At 48.3% G+C, this 23,296-nt stretch overlaps 1 protein-coding gene across 2 annotated transcripts in view; it reads right to left on the minus strand.

The window, feature by feature from the left end:
* Window positions 1–23,296, minus strand: part of BDP1 (BDP1 general transcription factor IIIB subunit) — a 1,097,554-nt gene that overhangs the window by 172,520 nt on the left and 901,738 nt on the right. For both annotated transcript variants that reach the window (XM_069224223.1, XM_069224213.1), the window contains exon 37: window positions 21,370–21,535. In XM_069224223.1, coding sequence (XP_069080324.1) covers window positions 21,370–21,535 — 166 coding nt within the window. The remainder of the gene's footprint in view (window positions 1–21,369; window positions 21,536–23,296) is intronic.

Genomic DNA, 23,296 nt, shown 5'->3' on the forward strand with positions numbered 1-23,296 from the left:
CTCTGAGGTCACCTGCCTGACCTGGCCACTCGGATGTTTCCAGGGGGCTTTGCACATGTTGGTTTCAAGATTGCAGAATCGAGCGGCCACCTGGAGCAGCTCTGGGCACCTCCCAGGTGGTGAAGGACAGGGGAGTGGTCACTCCCCTTTTCTTCGTTCAATTTCGTGCCAGAGCAGGGACTGGGGTCCTTGGACTGGGGCATACCGGTTTATGCAAGGACGACACCAAATATGCCCTTCAAAGCAAACTGGTGGCTTGGGGGAGCTACCCCTCCCAAGCCTTGTAACACATATTTCCAAGAGAGAGGGTGGTCCCACAGGAAATCCTTTGTTGTGTCTTCCCCTGCCTGAGCTGATCAAGCAGCAGGAGGGCAGATACCTGTCTGAGGGGTGGCAGTAGCGCAGGCTTCCTGGAAAACCCCAGAAGACTGGTAAAAGCAACACTGGGGGGTCCTCTAATGAGCCCCCAGAGTGCATGGAATCATACAACCAATACTGACATTAGTATCGGGGTATGATTCCGACATGTATGATAACAAACATGCCCAGGGTTGGAGTTAACATTAAGTATCTGGACACAGGTGCCCTGTGTTCAGTATACGGGTAAAATGGATTACCTGCATTTACGAAGTCCAGTGCAATGGTGCTGGAGATCGTACTGGATTGCATTGGAAATGCCCTGCCTTATGTCTAAGGGGCACTGTCTGATTTATGAGGGGTAGCGTAAGCATGTTTAGTATGGTTGTAATGGTAGTGAGAAATACTGCTTACTGGTGTAGGTGTATTTTTTATTACCATTTTAGAAATGTCACTTCTAGAAAGTGAGCATTTCTCTGTGCTTATGACGGGTGTTTTGCACCTTGACTCCAATCCACATAAGGGCAGACTGACAGCTGGGCTCTGTGCATACTTTTCAGACAGCCTGTACACAGGGAGGGTGGAGGTGTCACAGAGGTGCATCTACATACTGAATGGTCTTACTGGGCTGAGAGAAGGGGTGGCGGGGCACGCCTGCATTTATAAAGGCTGTGCCCTGGCCTCACACAAAGGGCTTGTTTACCCCCAACTTATGTCTGCAGCCTGTGCTGGAGGAGAGAGGGGACAAACCTGGAACCAGTTGTAACTGGTTGGAACCTCCCCTCCCCCTCTTTGTTAGTGTTTTGCAAAACTGAGTACAAGTACAGGGGATTTTCCACAGAGACAGCAGAGGCACTTTTAACATACTTGGAACTGGACACAGAATGCTGCTGGAGGGACTCAACAGGAACCGCCTTGGCCTGCTGCTGCTGTGCTGACCTTGTGCTGACCTGCTGGGTCACTAGGAGGAACTGGCACTGTCTGCATCCCCTTTGTGCTGGCCTGCTGCTGGACCCTGCCGCCCTGTGTTCCACTTTGGTGTCCCCAGGGCCTGGGCGCTGTGGGCCCTGAGCCCTGCAATTGCCTGCTGTAGCGCATGAAGAGTGCTTCATTTTTATTGCCTAGCGCCTTGAGAAGTGCTTTCTTTTGATGACTATATCGCCTGAATAAGTGCTTTCTTGTGAGAAAAATCGCACCAAGTGAGCGCATCGCTGTTGCTGCTGAAAAGAAGTCACCACCACGACCCAGGCATTCGAGGCTGCAGAGTGCGTCGAAAGCGCGATTCTTACCATACTCCTTGGGCATGGGAGAGACGAAGGCGGGAGCAGGATCGCTCCAGGTTGTGCCCCCTGGGCACGGAAGGCTGTCAAGAGGCGTCCTAGGGGCACAAGGAGGCCTCCACTCCTAGAACCTGGGTTCTGTGCGACTGAGCTGCCACAGAGAGAGAGGAGCAGGCTGCTCTGTGGCACTAGGGAGGCTTCCCAGGGCTCGGCCACCCGAGATGACGGAAGGAACGGCCCCGGGCACGCTCCTCAGGAGAATCGCAGCATGCCACGAGGTTGTCTGTAAGTGCAGCTGTCTTGAGGATGTGGGTGGATGCCCCCAGAGGATCAGAACACGGGGGTGAGGGTGACTCCCTCTCCTCCGGTCACTGGGATAGGGGTGCGAACGCTCCCACAGTGCTTTTGGCCCCCACGAGAGTCGGACGAGGCCCCTGCTGTTTGGCTTATCGGATAGATAAGCAGGCCAGGGTGGTTACCCTCGACTGAGATCCGCGGCCTGCCCAAAATTCCCCCCACAATGCCCCTTTCACCGGATCCCTGATCTTAGGAGCCCATGAGCTCCAGCATGACTATTAAGGGACTACGGCTTACAGTGTCTACCATGTGGTAAAGGTGAGAACGCATTCACATGATGTCTTGGCATTTCTTAATGATAATGTGGTTTTGCTGATGCACCATATATTATCTGATGTTCCGCTAATGTTCATGTTATGGCCATTTATGCTAATATGATTCCTATGACTTGCCATGTGTTTGTTAGTGTCCTTTTTATGGGCATTTATGCTCATATGTTTTCACAACTTGACATACATTTCCTGATGTTCCTGGTATGGGCATTTATGAGGATCTTATGACGTGCATTATTGTAGTAATGTTCTTCCTGACTACTGCTTATGTTGCAGAATAACCAGTAACCTATGTGTTTTATGTGAGTACTGCTGGCTTTCGCAGAGTAACAGTACTGTGTAATGTTCTGACAACTGCTTGGGTAGCAGGGTATTACTGACATGTTGTGTTAGGTCTAATGATGTTGTGTACAATATAGTTTACCTTTATATAACTTGGTGTTGTGTTTCCTTTGTGGTGGGGATAGTGCATCCCTGTTTTGTGCAAACGCATTACACATTGCCTCTGGGATAGGCCTGACTGCTCGAGCCAAGCTACCAAGGCGGTGAGCAGGGGTTATCTTGGGTGTGTAACTCCCTCGCCCTGACTAGAGTGGGTGGGTTCTGCCTGGCTTAGGTGCATAACCTAGCCAACCACAAACCCCATTTCTAACACAGAGGGAGGCAGAACAAAGGATTTCCTGTAGGAGAGGGAAGTAACACCCTTTCCCTTGGAAATAGGTGTTACATGGCTAGGGAGGAGTAGCCTCCCCAAGCCACTGTTATGCTTTGAAGGGCACATTTGGGGTCCTCCTTGCATAAACCAGTTTACACCAGTCCAGGGACTCCTGGCCCCTGATCTGGTGTAAAACTGGACAAAGGAAAGGGGAGTGACAACTCCCTTGTCCATCACCACCTTAGGGGTGGTACCCAGAGCTCCTCGAGGTGGCCACTTGATTCTGTAATTTAGAATCCAAGGTGGGCAGAGGCCCCTGGGAGCATCTGAGTGGCCAGGCCAGGTAGGTGATGTCACAGCCCCTTCCTGATAGGTCACCCTGCTAGGTAACCAATTCTCCTTCCTGGGCTAATTAGGGTCTCCCTCTTGGGTGGGTCCTCAGATTCGATGAGCAAGATTCCAGCAAGACTCCTCTGCATCCTTTACTTCATCTTCTGGCCACTGGAACTTCAACTCAACTCCATTTGCAACTTCAGCGACGACTGCTTTGCAACATTGTTCTCCGGCTCCTTCCAGCAGCTGCAACATTTCCCCGGCTGTGCATCCTCTGAGGTCGGCGAGACTCCAGCCTGCACCAAGAAGTAAGAAGGACTCTCCCTTGGGGTGAATGAGTCACTCCCCTGCATCTGCAGGTACCAACTGCAACCATGACCGGCTGCATGGATCTTCTCTTCTCCGGAGCTGCGTAGATTCTGCATCACAGGTGATGGTCTGGAGTGGTCCCCTTGGTCCTCTCTGCCAGCTGTCCTTGCAGGACAGTACCACTGTGCACCGCAACTATTGCAGCTACCAGGACTTGTTTGCTCCTCTTCCAAGGGATCTTCAGGCTTCATGTAACCCCGGCCCCCAGGACGTCTTCCTGCCAAGCACAGTCTCCTCTCTGCTGCTCCAGTGATGTGGGACTCCTCTTCAGGGGTGCCGAGTGGGCCTCCTCTTCTTGTGACTCTCCTAACTGCCGAGTGTCACCCCCAACTCCCCTCCTTGGGTTGGGTCCCCTGGGCCTTGCTGGTCCTCTTCAGCCTTGCAACTCGTCTTCTTCCTCTGTTGCATTTGCCAAGGTTTATTGGTGGTCTTCCTGCACCACTGGCCCACTGCAACCCGACAGCCAATGTGTGACACCGACTGCCTCACTTCGGGAACTCCTCTTTATCTTCTGTACTGCACAACTGGTCTTCTTTGTTCCCTGTCGACCTCGTCCTGCATCCACCGAGGGGTGGGTAGTGGCTTCTGCTACGACTGGATACTTCATCACAAACTGGACTTTGTCTCCTACCTTTGCAGGTCGTCTTCTGCCAGAATCCACCTTTGGGTTTTTCTAGTCTGGTCCTGTTCTTGCACAATCCTTTTTCTAATTTCTTATGTTAGTCCTTGGGGAGACCAGGTAATTACCTCTGCTCTCCTGGTCGCTGGGGATCACTCTGGTACTCACCTCTTGGAGTTCCTAGTTCCTCCATCTCCCCTCTACCGATTCCACATCTTTGGGTGGGGGACTGTGCCTTGCATTCCACTTATTTAGTATATGGTTGGGCCCTCCCCTAGGGCCTACACTGTTTTCAAATACTTTACCAATGCTTATTGCTTTTTATGCTCTTTACTGACATCTATTGTTTATATACTTAGTGTGTTTATTCACCTCCAGTTGGGGTGGGGGGGACTTCCTAATAGTATTCTAGTGTTTGTGTTACCCTAATAAAGTACCTTTATTTTTGTAACACTGTGTGGTTCTTTCATGTGTGATAGTGCTGTGTGACTGTAGTGGTATTGCACAAGCTTTGGATGTCTCCTAGGAAACTCTTGGCTGCTAATCCACAGCTACCTCTAGAGACCCCAGGCTTCCTAGACACTGCCTACACTTCACTAATAGGGGATACCTGGACCTGGTATAAGGTGATAACACCATAGATGCTCCCCACATACCAGGCCAGCTTCCTACACCATTCTTCAAACGCAAAGACAGCTGCTCCAATTCCTATACCACACCTCTACACCCAGAGTACACAGACCTACCCTTAAGAAGCGAATGGCTTATGGGGATCAGGGCTAACTAATGTAGACCATTATGCCAATGCTTCTTAACTCCAGTCGGCTTTGGATTGGCACCATCTTCCCTACACTAAATCTTGGGTGCTTTTCGAACAAGGATGCCCCACTATTCCCTTACACCAATGTCATGCAGCTGAAGCCCTGGGACCATTTTCCAGCCTCATACACATCACTTTACACCACTGCCACCCTGCTGAAACAATGGGATAGAATTAACCACCAACAGACGGACAGTACATAGAAGTCGGTGGTAATGGTCACCTGCGGAAGAGGGTTGAGTTAAGGCATGCCACGCAACAAGTTCTTGCTGTTCCACCATTGCAAAAAGTGCAGAGCCTGTGCCTTTACAAACATGCTGTATCCTCCAGGTGAGTCTCCGCTTACGTGGCCATTGCCTCTCGAAGAACTACTGAAGCAGGCACATGGGACTATATGGGAATACTGATTTAGGTCTCTTTAGGTGTAGCACTGTCATGAAGAACAAGTTACTTATCTCTGGTTACGCCTTACCTGGTAGAGTATAACTAGATGCAAATTCCTTACCTTAGAATTATCCCCAGACGTCAACCTGGATCTCGAAAGTGTACCTCTGCGCGCCAGTAGGTGGCGTCGACTGGCTCCACATGGCATCATCTGCGATGGAAGTGACCTGCTCATTGCCTATATAGGCACCACCCCAGCATATTGACATCACATTTTTTTTGCCACTTTCAACGCCATGAGCGTGGGGCCATTAAGAACAGCGTCAACTGGTGTGAAACACTAGGGCTCTGAAAGGGGAAAAACCCGGTCCCTAGAAACTCAATGGCGGAGCAGGAAGGATGGCTGGGTCGGTAAGGACTCTGCGGCACGACCGTCTCTACTAGATAAGGTGTTAGCGAAGGTAAGTAACTTGTTCATCTGATCGAGACTTCTAGTTGCAGATTCCTTACCTTAGAATAGATACCCGAACAATACCTCCTTGGAGGTGGGCCTGCAAGCCAAATTCAACACAAAAAGTCCTACAGGACCAAATGGGCAAAGTGCCCACCCCTACGGACCTGACTGTTCAGGCAGCAGTGCTTTATAAACATGTGCCGGGATGCCCACTTTGCTGCCTGGCAGATGTTTAGCAGCCGAACTCCAAGTGCTAATGCAGTAGTTACAGTCTTGTCTTTGGTGGAATGAGCACACAAACCATCATGGGGGTGCTTTCTGGTTAATGCTTAGCAGATTTTAATGCTGAATACGATCCATCAGGAGATGACCCACTTCTGCACAGTCTCCCTTCTTCACTCCGACATACCCCACAAAGAGTTGGCTGACCACCCGGAACTCTTTTGTGCTGTCAAGGTAGAACAACAATGCTCTTTTTGGGTCCAGATTTAGAGGGATGTGGCAAAGCGAAAAAACACTAGCCTACATGAAATGGAGTGACGACTTTTGGTAGGAAGGAAGCTTCAGTTCGCAAAACCAGCTTATCTGAGTAGATGTTCAGGTATGGAGGTTTGGATGACAAAACCTGAAGCTCACTGACCCTCCCGACAGATGATACTGCCACCAGGAAGGCTGTCTTGATGGTAAGGAGCCTGAGAGAACAATTGTGCAAGGCTCAGAGGGGGAACACATTACAAACGTCAGGACTAGATTAAGGTCCCACTGAGGCACGATAAAAGGAGAATGAGGAAACATGTTGGAAACCTTTCAAGACCCTATGTACGATTGGGGCTTTGAAAGGGGATGGCTGGCCTGATCAGAGAACCAAATGTCATGCTCAACAGCTCTGGCTACCAAACTTTCAGTGCCCAATCTAAAGCCACAAGAATGACATGGGTCCATTGTTCCTGACACTTCTTGAGAACTCTGGGCAAGAGAGGTATGGGCGGAAAGGAGTACAGGAGGCCTGAGCTCGACTCAAGATGAAAAGCATCCCCAAGCAACAGTTGCCTTAGAAACTCCAGCATGCAGAACTGCTGACATTGTGTGTTCTCAGCTCTCAGCAGTTGTGAACTGATCTAATCAAGGCTCTCATCACTGAGACGCCATCTGTGTTCTGCTAGGCATCTTCGGCTGAGTTCATCTGCCCTAGCGTTCAGACAGCCCGGCAAGCGATGAACCACCAGAGAAATGCCCTAACATTCTAGCCAAGTTCAGAGACGCAGGGACTTTTGACAAAGAATCCACGACCTTGACCCGCCCTCTTTGTTGCAGTACCACATGGCGGTGTTGTTGTGCGTGAACACCTTCACTAGCTTTCCCTTGATGGAGAATAGAAAGACTTCCAATGCCAGTCGGATTACTCAGAGTTCCAAAAGACTGATGTGGAGTCTGGATTTTGCCAGAGGCCTCTGATCCTCACCTCTCCCAGAAGGTAGCCCCATCCCAGGAGTGACGCATCTGTCACTGCTGTCAGATCTGTTTGGGAAAGGGAGAAGGGTTTGCTGCAGATTCAATCACATCAATCACAGTTTGTTAGCCATTACTGCAGGTCTTCTGCAGGTCCCACTGACATCTGGACCATGTTGTAAAGATTACCTTGATGCTGTGCCCACTGGAACTTCAGGTCCTACTGCAGAGCCTGCATACACCACCGGGCACATACCACAAACAGTTTGCAGGAGGCCATGAGGACCAGCAGCCTAAGAGTTAGTCTCACTGAAATCCAGGATAGAGGTGGAAACATCACTCAATCAATCAGGATTCTTATAGAGCGTTTGGGTATCAAGGTGCTGGTGGGGGTTGGGGGGGGGGGATAGGAGTAGGGGATACTGCAGCTTAGTCGAGGCACTCGATGGCTGGTTCAGTTGAAGAGCCAGATCTTGGGGTCATTCCTGAATTGAGACAGAGAGGAAGATTTCCTGAGATGAAGAAGAGTTCCAGGTCTTTGCGGCAAGGTAGGAGAAGAATCTTCCTCCAGCTGTGGTCTTGTGGATCTGTGGGATGGTGGCCAGGGTTAGGTGAGCAGAACGGAGTTCTCTAGTGGGCATGTGGAAGGCGAGGCGGTGGTTGAGATATGCAGGTCTGATGGTGTGGAGGGCCTTTTAGGCGTGAGTGAGGAGCTTTCAAGGTGATGTGGCTGAGGCAAGGGATGTCTAGGATAAGTTTATCAGCAGCATTCTGGATTATTTGCAGCTTCTTTTGGAGCTTCTAGGAGGTGCCAGTGTAGTGGGTTGCCATAGTTGAGCTTGCTGCTGAAGAGCGCCTGGGTGACTGTTCTTCTGGATTCGACGGGGATCCACTCGAAAATCTTTCAAGCAGGCGGAGCATGTGGAAGCAGGAGGACGAGACAGCGTTGACTTAGTCGTCCCAGGCGGAGGGGGTGGTGCCCAAAATAAGGACTTCTGTCTTGTCGGAGTTGAGCTTGAGGCAGCTGTATTTCATCCAGGTGGCCACTGCCTTCATCCCGTTGTGGAAGTTGTTCCCCACAACTGTAGGTTGCTCAGTGAGGGAGATGATCAGCTTATTGTCGTCACCGTACGAGACGATGTTGAGTTGTATGGTTTCTGACGATGTCTGCCAACGGGGCCATGTAAATGTTGAAAAGGGTGGGCTTAGGGAGGAGCCCTGGGGGGACTCTGCAGCTGATCTCTGTAGGTTCGGATGTTAATGGTGGGGAGCCTGACTCTCTGGGTTGAGCTGGTGAGGAAGGAGAGGATCCATTACAGGGCTTCGACGCAGATGCCTGCGTTGTGAAGACTTGCGCAGAAGGTGTGGTGGGAGACAGTGTCAAAGGCAGCCGAGAGGTTGAGGAGGATGAGGACTGCGGTTTCACCTCAGTTGAGGAGATTGCAGATGTCATCTGTTTCGGTGAGGAGCAGTCTCAGTGTTGTGGCTGCTTCTGAAGCTCAATTGGGAGGGGCCCAGGATGTGGGTGGTCTTGATGAATTCTGTAAGTTGTGTGTTGATGACTTTCCTAATTACTTTGGACGGGAAGGGGAGCAGAGAAATTAGTCTGTAGTTCTTGAGGTCCATCAGGTCTGCAGAGGGTTTCTTCAGCAGGGGGTTGATCTCTGAATGTTTCCAGTCCTCACAGAAGGTAGCTGATGGAGACAGGGGGCACTCTGAAAGAGATCTGCTAGAAGGTAAGTACCAGCGACTTCGGAGGGCAGCCGAGGGTGGAAGGGAGGGGCAGTGGGGTTTAGGTGAGCACTGGTGGGGGCGGCAAAGGCTGGACAAGGTGGAGGTCTGCATGCTGAACACTGCTGGACCGGTGGTCCAATTCCCCAGGGCCAGGGGGCTGCGGGTGCAGGGCTACCTTTTGGCATCACGAATCTTCGTCCGGTTCTCTCGCAGTCATGGAGGTCCTCTGTACTCAGGCTGCAGGCGACCTCATGTTGGCCAGAAGGGGTCAAATCCAGGGTAGACACAAGGTCGGAATCGCCTAGGGACAGGCTCTGGAGTGGTGGGCCACCTAGACTCAGGCCGTGGGCATTGGGTGCAGAGTGGGTAGGACTAGCGGATCTGAGGCAGTTCTGTAGTCCTTTTGGAGGGTTTCTTCTGGACAGGGCACAGTCATCTGGGGGCTTAGAGAGGTTGCTGGTCCTGCAGGATGAGTCCCCTTGTTGTAGCAGGGCTTCTGAAGCCGCAGACAGGCCGGACGGGCTGGGGCCAAGTCAGTTGGTGTCTGAAGTCTTCTCTGCTGGGGTCAGCTTAGCAGTCCTTCTTCTTGATTCTTTCTTCTTGTATTGCGGTCACCAGGAATATGAGAGGGGTGCCATGTCGACTTTCCCTTTCTCTCCCCACCAGCACACACAATCTGCAAAGGCAGTGTACATGAACATGGTGAGAGGTCCCTCAGGGTGGCATAATACATGCTGCAGCTCTTGGAGACCTTCCCTGGCCACAGGGTCCTTGGTACCATGGGTACCTTTTACAAGGGACTTAACTGTGTGCCAGGGGTGTGCCAATTGCAGAAACAAAGGTACAGATTTTGGGAAAGAACACTGGTGCTGGGGCCTGGTTAGCAGGATCCCAGCACACTTTCAATCAAAGTTGGCATTAACATCAGGCAAACAGTGGAGCAGTAACCATGCCAACAGTGGCACTTTCCTACAGCTGGCCTCTGTCTAGAGTGGCAGTGTGGGTGAAAAATGGTGTGTTGGAATGCTTCCCCGATTGGTTGCTAGTGATTTAGATTATTTGCAGGCATTCTTCCTATCACCTTTTATGTGTTTGATGTAACCGCCTAGGTGGTCAAGAATGGTTTCAGACATAGGTCCCTTGCTCTCTGTGCCACATAATCCAAAATGTTTCTCACTGACAAGGCCTAAAAAGGCCAAAAGTGGTCTGGGATTAATTATGTTCCCTTCTGGAGTGAACCTCACATAGCAGTTTGGTATAGACTGCCCGCATGAGGAGGATTAGTACCATTACTGATTCTCATAAGTCAGGTCTTTCTCGAGAGTAGTACAGTTGACAAAAAATGTCGGGGTGGAATGTTTCTCAGAGTGAATGTCGGGGTTGTACTATTTGCAGGCATTCCTCACATCACATTTTGTGTGCCCATCTTAACCTACCTAGCTAACTCCTGTTGTCTTCAGTTAAGTTTTTACATCACAGGAGATCAGCAATTTCAAAAATTGAATAACTTAGCGATTTCAAACAAAGTGCTATTGATACATGTGTGAAATACGGAACTATTTAAGTACTTACATGCAACGTGAATCTTGTGGTTCTAAAAATAAATAAAGAAAATATATTTTTGTTATATAAAAAACATTGGTATGGAGTTAAGTGACTGAGTGTGTGCTTCTTCTATTGTCTGTGTGTGTACAACAAATGCTTTGCACTACCCTCTAAGCCTAACTGCTTGACCACACTACCACCAAAGAGAGCATTAGTATTATCTACTTTAGCCTCTGTTAAGACTCTGGGGAAACCCTGGACTCTGCGCACACTATATCTCATTTTCATACAGTATAGACAGAGCCAGCCTCCCATACCAGCCTTATGCAAATCAGTACTGACGTAAGGCAGTCCTCTGTCCAACCAGAGGGACTGGAAGTGCCTTAGACTATTTACAAGCCTTCCTCCCATCACCTCTTTTGTGTTTCAGTTTAAGGTAAATGCCTGAAGAGAAAAGAGGTGAGGTTTAGGGAGCCACAGTATATTGCACGCTACTCCTATAAATGACTTCAAGGAGAATCCTGCCATTGGGTGTGAATGAAACATCTGTACCAATTGCAGGATGAGCGAGTGTAGGAAATATGACTACTATATGGTGTGGTTGTGAGACCTCACCATGTAATAATGTCATAAACTTTATCAAGTCCAGTTAGGTTTCTTTAATAAACTCCTTTTCTCAGTCCCGGGTAGCTGTAGCGCACAGCAGCCAGGCTTACTTTAAGAAACAAGTGTAAACATTTAGAGCATTTAGAATTACCAAAACAGGTAGTTGCATTTTTACCATACAATAGATACCAAAAGTTTATAAAAAACTACTGAGGGAAAACGGAGATATGATTTTTCAAAGGCAAGTAAAACACTGCAGTTTATTCTTTAAAAAAACACAATAGATTGTTGTAGTGTTGGCTTAGAGGTTCCAGAGCCACCTGGCTAGAACAGCTAATAATCTTCGCTTGGAGGCCCACCAGAAGCTGGGGGCCAGTAACAGGGACCACTAGAGTCCAGGGAGACAGTAACCTGTCAGGTCCAGCAGTCTTAGGTTCCTCTCTGTATGTTTATTCTTTACCACCGTCCAGCCAAATAGTGGTCCTGATGCTGGAGATACTGCATGCTGATGATGCTAACGAGATGCAAGAGTGTTCCTTGGACCACCCTGGTTTCCATGAGCTTCAGTGGTCGTCTCTAGACTCAGGACTCAATCTCACACGATGCACCAGAGGAGGCCAGTGGTGGTACAGTTGCCAGTTTACAGCTAAGTAAATCTTTCTTTCTGGGGCACCAGAGTCCACTCTGACTTCAGTCACAGCCTAACGCATTTGAAGGCACTTCATGAGGCTAGGACCGGCAGGCAGGCACATTGACTTCCAGCAGCAGTCAGGTATTTCTAGGCAGCTGGGCTTTCGATTGGTGCAGGTTTCTTTCACTAATGGTGATCTTGAACCTTAACAGAAGGCTTGCCAACTAGCCCTTGAAGTCACCGTAGGAGGCTAGCTCAGTTTATGGTGTACAACTATGGTGTGGCACCCTGTACTGAGTCCAGACAACCCTTAGTGATAGTGTTTAGGTGTCCAGATAGAAAAAGCTCTGTAGGGGTAGCTGTGGTGAGCAGCTAAAGCTTATCCAGGAGGAGTGTTAGGCACTTGCAATCCCACAATAGTCGGCCAGTAACTGTCACACTAGGAAGAATCACACCAGGGGTAGCAAAAATAAAGTATTCTTTATTACAACAATGCTTCTGTACTAACTTTGGTATATCTCCACTTTGAGATATCTACACACAAAGTATACACTTAGCAACAAGCAGGAAAAACACAGAAATACATTGGGGCCCTATTGGGGGGATGGAAACCATATACTTAGAAAGTGGTGTAAGGATGCAGATGCCCAATCAAGGTAAGAGTGTTACAAACCAAAGGGCTGGGGGAGTAAGGCATTACCAGAGATAGGTATCAGAAATCCTACAGGCACCTGAGTGCAGAGTTGTTGTCGAGCCGGGCATCTCATAGGCTAACACAGGACCACCACGGTTGGATTTATATGGATTGAGGACCCTTCCCAGAGGACCCTGAGGAAACCAGTTGGCACAAAGAAGCTTGGAGAGCCCCCCACCTGTGGATATGCAGAAGACTGGAGTACCTACACCAGGGAGCTCAGGTGCATAGGGATGAAGTAGCGTCGAGTCAATGGAAGCCTTGGTTGTCAGTTGCTGTCGCAATCCGTGGACCAGGTTGGTGGAACCCAAAGGTGGATTCTGGACGTGAAGAACCTGGAAAAGAAGTGGACACTGTCCAGACGACTTGGAGAGGTCCAGGCGGTGCAAGTAGGCAATGTCCACCCTCTTGGAGGTGAAGTTCTTGCAGGATGGTGAAGGAAAAAGTCCAGCTGCGGAGTTCAGGGGATGCAGGAGATCCTTGAGTCACCCACGAGCTGCCCCACGTTGGTCGCCAGATCGCAGGAGAGTCAGTGGCCAGCAGGGCCACCAACAAGCCTTGGCAAAGGCAAATAGTTGTTGCAAGGAAGATTGCAGGTTTTGGAGGACCAGCAAGGTCCTACTGACTCGACCCTTGGAAGAGAGTCAGGGCAAGCTTTCTGCAGGGAGGAAAGCCAGCTGGAGTCGGAGGAGCACAAATGAGTGACCCACTGGCAGCAGGCACAGGGAGTCGCAAGGAGGTCTCAGCAGCACAACAAACAGGAGTCCCATGTCGCAGAAGCTGCAGAGTGGAAGCTAATCTTGGAGTTGCAGAGGGCTGAAGGCTGGGGCTTCTTTGAGCCAGATGATTACCTGGAGGAAGAGTCAACAAGCCTTGGTAAGAGCAACAGTCGCTGTGCACAGAGGTTCCATTCCAGTGGCTGCAGCGAGGGTCCACTGTATCCCAAGTTGGTCAGAAGACAAGGGGGACCCAGAGAGGACCCCATAACCACCACCTGTGTAACAAAGCCTTTCGATGTCTGTGGGACAGCAGGATCCACCAGTTGGTCGTTGTTGTCTTGAGGTGCCTGCAGATGCAGGGGAGTGACTCCTTCACTCCAAGGGAGATCCCTTCTTGCTTCATGGATTCTTTGTGACCTTGGAGGATGCACAGCCACGGATGTTGCAGAAATCTTTCAGGACCTGGAGAAACTATGTTGCAGTGGGAGCCCTCCCAACTGGATACAGTTCTATTTCTAAGGCAGACCAGCAGCAGTTCCAGAGACCAGGAGCAGAAGATGTCTTGCAGAGAGTTCCTTGTGGAGTCTTGTTCGAAGAATCTGAGGATCCACCCTCAGGGGAGCCCTTAAGTAACCCTAACAGGGGGTTGGTCACACTCTGTAGTGACCCACGCTTCGGAGGGGGTCACGGATGTAATCTGCCTGGCTTATCCAGTCAGATGCTGCCAGGGGCCTCTGCACCTCTTATTTTCAAGATGGCAGATTTAATCGGAAACCTGGCAGAACTCTGTGCACCTCCATAGGGAAGGAGCTTGATGGGGGGTGGTCACTCTGTCCTTTGTGTGGTTTCACACCAGAGAGGTAACTTGGGGTTCCTGAACTGGTGTGAACTGGATTATGCAAGGGGGAGCGCCAAATCTGCCCTTCAGAGCAGTCTGTTGGTGCTCAGAGGCCACCCACCCCAGCCCAGAGACACCTATTTCAAAGGGGGAGGTGGTCACACCTCTCTCCTACAGGAAATCCTTTGTTCTGCCTTCCCCTGCTTGCGATAGAATCATCAGCAGAGGGCAGAACAGTATCTGGGGTCAGCAGCAGAGTGGGCTGGCAGCCAGACCCCGTAAGGCTGTATAGGCAGAACTGGGGGAACCTCTAAGGAATCTCCAGAGTACATGGGATCATGCAACTAGCACTGGAATCTGTGTAGTTGCATGATTCTAACATGTTTGATACCAAACATGCCTAGGTTCGGAAAAGCCATTATGTAGTTGGACCACTCATATTGACCAGCGTCTACTACATACCTTAAGATGGTTTCCCCGAAGTTACAAAGCCCAGGGAATGGAGTTTCATGCTCATGCAGGAGTATCCTCGGTCTTAGGGACATGCACCCTGTCCTCGGCCTGAAGGGTCTACCAGAGGGGTGACATACAGTGTCAAAGTGCAGTGACCGCCTTATATTTGAAGTGAAAAGGTGCATGCACCATTTCATGCGGGCTGCAATGGAGTGCCTGCAGTCACAATTTGCAAAGGCTCCCATGAGTGGCATAATACATGCTGCAGCCCATGGTAAACCCCTGGTGCACCAATGCCCGGGATACCTAAGTACCATATGCTAGAGACTTACATGGGCGCACCAGTATGCCAATTGTGGGGTATAAAAGTTTACCTGCAACCAAATTTAGAGAAGAGAGCATGGACACTGGGGTCCTGATTAGCAGGATCCCAGTGTACTACAGTCTAAAAACACTGAAATCACGCAAAAAGTGGGAGAAACTATGTCAGAAAGTTGCTACTTTCCTACAGTCACGTTTTCTATCCAGGCACAAATGGAGTTCTTTTCTATGAGTGGGCACAACAGGCATAGTCCTCTGTGCAGGTCCCTCGGGTGCAGTCCAGTCTTTAGCTCCAGGGAGTAATAGGGCATGCGTCTTTCCAGTCCAGTGGAGAACTGAGGACTGTGTGCCAGGGATGCCACTTTTATGTTATATTTGTGTTTGTGGGAGGAGATGACTCACTAGCTAATGGGGCAACAGTTCCCACGGGGCAACTCTTCCCAATTTACATCACTTCCTAGGAGTTTGATCCAAAACAATCACAGAATCCCCATCTCTGTCTGAATCCAGCATGGCTCAGGTCTTCTTCCTCAATGAAAAGCTCTGGGCACACCCCTAGGGTGTTCCCAGAATAATGAACCACCCCTCCAGAAGAAATGGTTCTACACTTTTTTTTTTTTAATTGTATTTATAGAGTCTTTACGTTAAAGAAAAACAATAATAAAACAGCATAACATACTCATGTGTGGAGATAGGCAGCAGAGAGGTGTCAAGATGTACCAACAGTTGCATTCAGTACAAATGGCAACCTGAGTCCTGTAGGGCAATATGTCAAATAACAATAACATTAAGGGGGAAATGAATCAAAAATTAAAGCGTGGGGTGGGTCAGAGGCAAGTACAGAACGAGATGCAGAGGGTTATGTGTGGATGGGACAGAGAAGGTGGCACAACATAGTGGATTAGCGAAGCAAGTATATAGTGGAATAGCTATCAACTGGTAATGTGATGCGTTTTAGGAAAAAAGAAGATCAGGGATGCAATGTCCGGGGGCATGAGAGGGAGTAGGAGAGAACGTGATCATCGAGGTCTCAAACTGATGGTGTTAGTGTGTTAGAGTCTGGGGGGAGGTCATCTGAGGTTCTGAGATGTACACACTTTGACAATAGAATGTCCTATTCAGGAGAGATGAGACGTCTGCAAATGTGATGTGCTTCTTCATATCGGAGAGATGTACCCTAACGTTTCCCCATTTCCACTTGCGCGATGCCATGCTTCCAAGAACGGTGCAGTAGAGCCCTTCCAATGTAGTGTAAGTGTTCTTTTGGCCACCAGCACGGCTAGATTAGCAAAGCTTGTGTGGACAATGTGCTGTTTCCTACATTTAAAAATGCCGATAGCGCAAGTTTCCCAGGAGTTTAGGTCAGTGAGTTCGGTGACTTCACGCAGTATGGTATGTATACATTGCCAATAGGTATGGAGAGTGCTGCAGTACCACAACATGTGTTGGAGATCAGCGTCATTCAACTGACATCTGGGGCAGGTTAGATTCGCTGCAGGGAAATGCTTGAGTTGTGTGGGAGTTAGACATGCCTAATGTAGAATATGGAACTGTATGTTCTTAAATCATGCATTTCTCAAAACAGTAAAGGCCAGCGCCTGAGCCCATTCCTTATCGTTCAACACCCTCCTATTGTTGTCCTCTCATTTGGTGTGATGGGATCCCAGTGAGGTACCAGGGTGACTATGAATCACCTTATACAGCCATGTGACCAAACTCCGCCCCTTCCCCCCACGCTGAGCATCATTTGTAACATGGCATGTGCAGGGGGCTCCTTGTCCCTGGACTGCCACCGTAGGTATTATGGAATCGGTTACAGGTAAGGAGCTGCCCAGCCAGGAGGCCAAACTCTGACTGGAGTTGAGCGCAAGAGAGAAGATGACCATCAGAGAATAAGCTACCTGTCGTGGTAATAGAGCATTCCTAACAGCTACGTAATGTTGCGGTGGAGTATATGCCTGGATACCGCGGAAGGCCCACTAGAGGGAATCCCAGGGCATATTGAAGGAAATGGCGAGTAAAAGTACCAGTCCTGATGATGCATTTGGAGGCAACACTGACTTGGAGCGAGGGCAGAGGATCTGGTATGGACCATGGGAGTAAAAGGCCTCTGACAGCAGTGGGAGTGAGAGACGGGGAATGGTGGCAGGTTTCGCCAAAGTTTCAACAGGCTATTCACCTGGTCACCCATTTGAGTGGGCTGCTTTAAAATATGGTTCAAAGAAGGGGCAAACAGTCCACCCTCACCAGCAGGTAACTGCAGCTTCGGCAGAGCTATCATCTGGTAGCCGTCCCCCCCAAATGAGTTCAATTAGCAGAGAGTCAAGGTCCCAAAAGAAACTGCCCAGACAGATCACCGGAAGGTTTGCAAAATAATACGGAAGATGAGGCAGGATCACCATCTTTGATAACGCAATCCTTCATATAGTGGCAAGTGGTAGTTTTGTGCAGAAGGATACTAAATGTTTCAGTGATGCTAACACAGGACATAAATTGCAGCCTTAGAGATGAGCCGGAGAGTGGTATAGTCGGATTCCCAGATATCGGACTGCAGAGTCCGGCCAAGTGAGGGGGTGGCATCTTCAGTGATGTCTTAAGGGGCCAGATTATTGTGCAGGGGATTAATGGAGAATTTAGTTCGGGTAAACTTTAAGCTAGATGTCCTTGCAAATGATTGTAGCGCTGTTTGGATGTTGATAGGGATTGACCGGGCATCTCAGAGCAACAGAAGGTCATCCACAAAGTAATACCGCATGTGTCCTGTCAACGAGGGGGTTTCCCCAGTGTGCGCTATCCTGGTGGAGCCAAATAGCCAGAGGCTCCATGGCCATCGCGAAAAGTAAAGGGGAAAGCGGGCGCCCATGTCATGTTCCCCCGGTCTACCGGATAAGCCTCTGAGATTAATCAGCCCACTCGGACCCGTGAGAGAGGTTTCATGTACAAAAGTTGCAGGTAGGCAAGAATGCGATTACTAATTCCCATCTGTATAAGCATGTGAAAAAGCTAAATTCATTCCAGGGAGTCAGACAGCAGGCACACCGGAAAGGGGTAATGATATCGTATCTGGTCCTGAACGTGGAAAGGCGCCGGAGATCATGAGAGGTACTGTGGCCGGGGACAAACCTGTTTTGATTCAGGTGGATGAGTTCCGGCAGGAATTTGGGAATAATGAGTGGACAGTATCTTTCCCAGGATTTTATAATATACGCTCCCAGGATTGGAATGGGGCAGTAGGAAGCTGCGTTGGTAGAGTCACGGTGAGGCTTAGAGATAGAGCCTAATAGACACTCCCAGAGAGAGGATGGCAGTTTTCCTAGGTGAAGGGCCTCATTGTAAAAGCAAGCTATACAAGGTGCAAGGATCTGGGGGTAGTAGGTAGTCCATCAAGGCTGGGGGTTTTATTCCTGGTTAAATCCTGAATTTGCCTGTTTAACATCCACTGGTGTCATAACTGTGTCCAAGGTGTCCCAGGTTGCTTTGTTGATGCTCGGTATGGAGAGGTGGTCAAGGAATAACTCAATAGAGTCGTTGTGGCCCATTTAAGGTGCTTTGTATTTGTGGGAATAATAAGTATGAAATTCTATAAGGGTGTCATGCTACGTGTGGCGTACCATTCTAGAGGGGGAATATGCAGCAAGATTGAAGCATCGCAAGTGCTCCAAGAGGAAGCATGTTTGCACTTAGCTTCTTCTGGAGCAGGGCAACGGAAAGCATGCTGTTTGGTTTGGGGCTCCAACAAGGGCAGGTGCTTATCTGCTTAGGTGATTTCCCTGTCTAATGTACGGCAACCACTTCCTGAAGGCAAATACCACGGGTGTTAACCTTGAAGACATCCGATTCAAGAAGTTTGTTAGTGGTGGTGCCGGCGTTTTCAGTAAAGAAATTGCAAATATGGGAGCTTTGGGCATCCCAAAAACGATCTTCTAGGCAATCTCGGGATAGACAACAAGTGAAGTGTGGGATTCCCCATTGCTGGTCTACAGTGTGAGCATCATGGTCAGACACCACTCGGCCCAGACAATCTGCAGTCTGTAAGGAAGGTGCAACAAAGGTGTTTTGGAGCACAGTATGTGGTTTAGGCACAGGTATAGGTCGCAGGAGTAAAATAAAAGTATATTTGGGTTGTAGGGTTAAGGGTCCTCCAAAGTGTGTACTAGCACCCAATGTTGCGCCAAATTTGAGAATCAGTCTGGCTGAGTGTAAGGAGGGGAGCACAGTAGAAGTGGGTGGGAACTATCTAATTGTAGGTGGAGGACAAATTTGTAGTCACCCCTCAGAATCCATGGGAGACGGGTCTTCTAAGCTAGTATTTCGAAGAGTGTCATCCAGAAGGTGTCTTGATCAACGCAGGGAGCATATATTCTACTGAGTAAGATGGGGCGGTGATTCAGGCGACCGGGCCCCTACCAGAGGTTGGGATCGAGGTTCCTGCGGTCTGGCTCAGGCGCATGGTCCCAGGTCTGGCAACGGGAGGGTCTCAGGTCATAGTCGGCCACTTCAGAGAGGTGTTAGTGGGCCGCTATTTTGCTCAGAGTCAGCTGCATAAAGTGAGGAGCGGCCCTTTCCTCATGGGTCAGACAGCAGCAGGTGTGCAGGTCAAGAGCACTGGATCACTCGGATAGCCGTCCCAATTTCCTGGTCGGATGGTTGTTGATGCCGGGCCCCAAGGCGAGATTAGGTGCGACTGCAGAGTGGATGGTGCAGAGCCCTTCTAAAGCACGTCCGCCATCGTTGCCTGCTTGTTCATGCCCCAACATTCTAAAGTCCCCGTACCTTTAAATTCTTATTTCCGATCTCAGCTAAGAGTCAGGTTTAATGAAACAATTAGTTTGATACCTTGGAATAATATCTTTGTCGGACCCAAAAGGAAGTTAACACTTAGCACTGTGGCTACTGAATCTCCATGTTAGTCGATGGGACTACCAGCGTTGTTACACTGAAAAATGCAATTTTGTGTTTTCACTGTCAGAGCATAATAAACACAAAAGGAACATACATTTCTTTTTAATATTTAGCACCCTCCCTGGTGGGCTACTAAAGTGTTCCCTAGGGGCAACTTATTAAAATTAAAAAGGAAGGTTTTGACATGGCAAAACAGTTTATTTTGCCATGTCGAGTTGTCAGTTTAAATGCCGCCAAACTAGGCTGCAATGGCAGGCCTAGAGTCACATTTTCACCTTTGTCACTGTTGAGGTGGCACAATTAAGTGCTGTAGTCCACTAGTGACATTTCATTTACTAGCACTGGGTAACTCTGGTACCATATACTAAGGATGTATAGGTAAGTTAAATAAACCATCAGGTATTAACCAATTGTGCACATACTTTGGGTGGGAGTAGACACAGCACATGTGCTCGGGTATGAACAGCAGGGCCCGGTGCACTACTGAGTAGAAGCACCATAGTATTAGTCAAAAATGTGGGAGGTGGGGTTTATAAGAAAAGAAAAAAAAAAAAAAAAAAAGAGGCAGCCACCTCAGGATCATCCACAAAAATTAGCTGGGGCGAACCATCAACTGAATTAGGATCATGCCATTGATCACCAGTCGCCAGGAAAGAAAGTATGCATGAAAAACAGTCTTATTTACCTTCACTAAATGACAATTTCCTAATTTCATTTTTTGTATATTGTCCACATTTAGAAACTATGGGCCTCATTACGAGGTTGGTCTTGCGGTGACAGTCAGATCGCCGCTGTCCTGGCGGTCCAATCACCAGCTCACAACCTTGGCGGGGTCAGATTGTCAGGGGACCACCGCCAGGATCATGGATCCCAATGGGTTGGCGGCGCTCAGAGTCATGGTCAGCCATGGCTGCGCTGAGTTCAGCAACGCCGTGCTGATCACGGCTCCCCTTCCCGCCAGACTTTTCATGGCACCGTCCCCGCCACGAAAAGGCTAGCAGAAAGACTGTGCTGGGGTGCACAGGGGGCCCATGCACTGCCCATGACCAAGTCGTAGGCAGTGCAGGGTATCCCTGCACAGCACCCCTGGAATGTGCACTGTCTGCTATGGCAGACAGCGTGCATTATGGGAGTGCTGGGGGCACCCTCTGTGCAATGGCACAGGAGCCGAGGCCAATGCCGCCACACTTTGTCCACTGGGCTGACCAGCAGAAACCTCCTAATATGGAGGTTTCCGCCAGCCAGCCCACTGGAAACACTGTAATTGGGCCGGGTGGGGGGAGACCTCCAGCTCTTCAGCGGCCTCCTTCCCACAGGTCTGGTAGACCAAAGGTCAGCCCGCGATACTTGTAATAAGGCCCTGTAAACGTTTATTAAAACAAATAAGGAGTGAATTACCATAAAAAGGAACATTTTGGATTACCAATTTCGAACCAAATGGGGGTTCAGCATTTCAATCCGCAAGACCAATCCAGCTGTTCTTATGTGAGAGTTGAAACCAGCTCCTGCTCTCAAACAAGTTTGAAAGATATTATTGAAATAAGTTATTTTGAAAAATATGAATAAATACTACTTACCTGTTTCTTATAGGTGCCTGAAATTATTGCCAACTGACCCATATTCTGCACGGAATGACTACTTTCTGAGTTCTGGCTTGAGCTGTACTGTGGCGGAGTAACAGATTCTTGTTGCATAGTTCGTATTTGGGTAAATTCACAAATGTCTTCTCCCTGACTGACACATCTGAAATAAATTAATAAGGAATAAGTACTTTCAGTGAAATCCACTATCATTTCAGATAAATCCAGCTGGAGAACCCAGATTTCTGGTAAATGCTCTCAACTGAGCTGTATATATATATATGTGGCAAAATAAAACTGCAAAGAAACAAAGAGACTGAGTATTCAGGCAATACATACCTGCACAGCTCATTTACATTACACACTATTGATAAGCTTGATCTTGGCCAAAAGGCAAGTAAATCATGGACATCATGGCAAACTCAGGAATCAACGATCAATAATAATATATTTTAAAAATAGATAGAGAAACGTTTTCATATGTCTATTTCTTTGCTCCAAGTGGAATATTTAAACATCTGAAGCTTAACAATGACTCCTTTATGATGCAACATACTGTGTTCCATTTCTGCAATACTCCAGAAGATGATGAGGATAGTTCAGAGTTTACATAGCTGATGAGTAATTTTTCTGGGTGAACGAGGTGTGGGGAAGTTAATTTTTTTTTTATTTTCAAATATTAGTAATAATACAATGTTCAGCGTATTTAAGCAGCTTTGATTTAAAAGGCAATTCTCAAGTACAACCAAACCATGCATTAGAAAACATTAGGAGAGGTCAGGTGATGATTTTAATAAGAGAAAATCTAATGAATTCTCCCTACCTTCTCCAAGTACATTTTTTTTTTCTCTCTCTCTCTCTCTCTCTCTCACAATCTAAGATGGAGTCGACGCCCATGTGCAATGGAGCCGAAAGGGAGGAGTCGCTTGGTCCCGTGACTCGAAAAGACTTCTTCGAAGAAAAACAACTTGTAACAGTGCACAGCATGTGTATCTGCAGCTACACATGCCATAGAACATGTGTGTGTGTGTATATATATATATATATATATATATATATATATATATACATACACACACACACACACACACACAGTCACCGCGGCCTTGATCACATCATCTCAATACGTCTTACACATTTTACGTCTTCAAAAAAAAATTGTCCACCTCAGCTCCTTGCTGGAAAATTTTGGGATGATCTGTCAGTGGGGGAGGAAGGAAAAGAGGGGGCCCCCAAACACAGTATCCCTATGTAGTTTCCAAAGTGATTTTTAGCCAACAATCCATAAAAAAGGAGGAACAGAATTACATCAAATGTGGCATTAAGGCCAGAGCTGGCCACTTTGTAACTGGGGAAACAGGTTTGAGTCTTAGCGTTGGCTCAACAACCTGTGATTATTGCCAAATCACGTAATATCCCTGTGCTTAAAAAATGAATGTGACTTTGTGTAATGTAACTGGTGATGAAGTAAAATGCTCCAATACCCTTGGGTCACGTTTATGCTATACAAAACTGCAAAAATAAAATATTTACCCAGAAAGTGTGCTTTCTGTGATTTGATGTGAACCTATTTGGCCATTTTGAAAATTAAGATTAAAAAACATAGCTGGACAATCTGAGCTGGACAATTCTAGATATCCTCTCATAGACCACTTTAATGGGGAGAAATCAATCCTGATTTGTTGGCCAAAACCTGAACAATATTTTCTGGTGGCCAGTACAGGACTGAGGCACATGGTCCCTATGTTCTGAAACTGAATTGGAAATACATATTCGGAGGCAGGGTGAAGACTATTCAATTCCAGATGGATGGCCACAACACACTGGCCATTTTAGGACTCTGGGACATAGTCCCCACAGAAATGCATTGTAGAGAAGGGGGGTCACAAGAATGAGCACGTATAAAGGATGATAAAAAATCCTA

Source organism: Pleurodeles waltl, chromosome 1_1 (assembly GCF_031143425.1).
Source record: "Pleurodeles waltl isolate 20211129_DDA chromosome 1_1, aPleWal1.hap1.20221129, whole genome shotgun sequence".
Taxonomy (NCBI): domain Eukaryota; kingdom Metazoa; phylum Chordata; class Amphibia; order Caudata; family Salamandridae; genus Pleurodeles; species Pleurodeles waltl.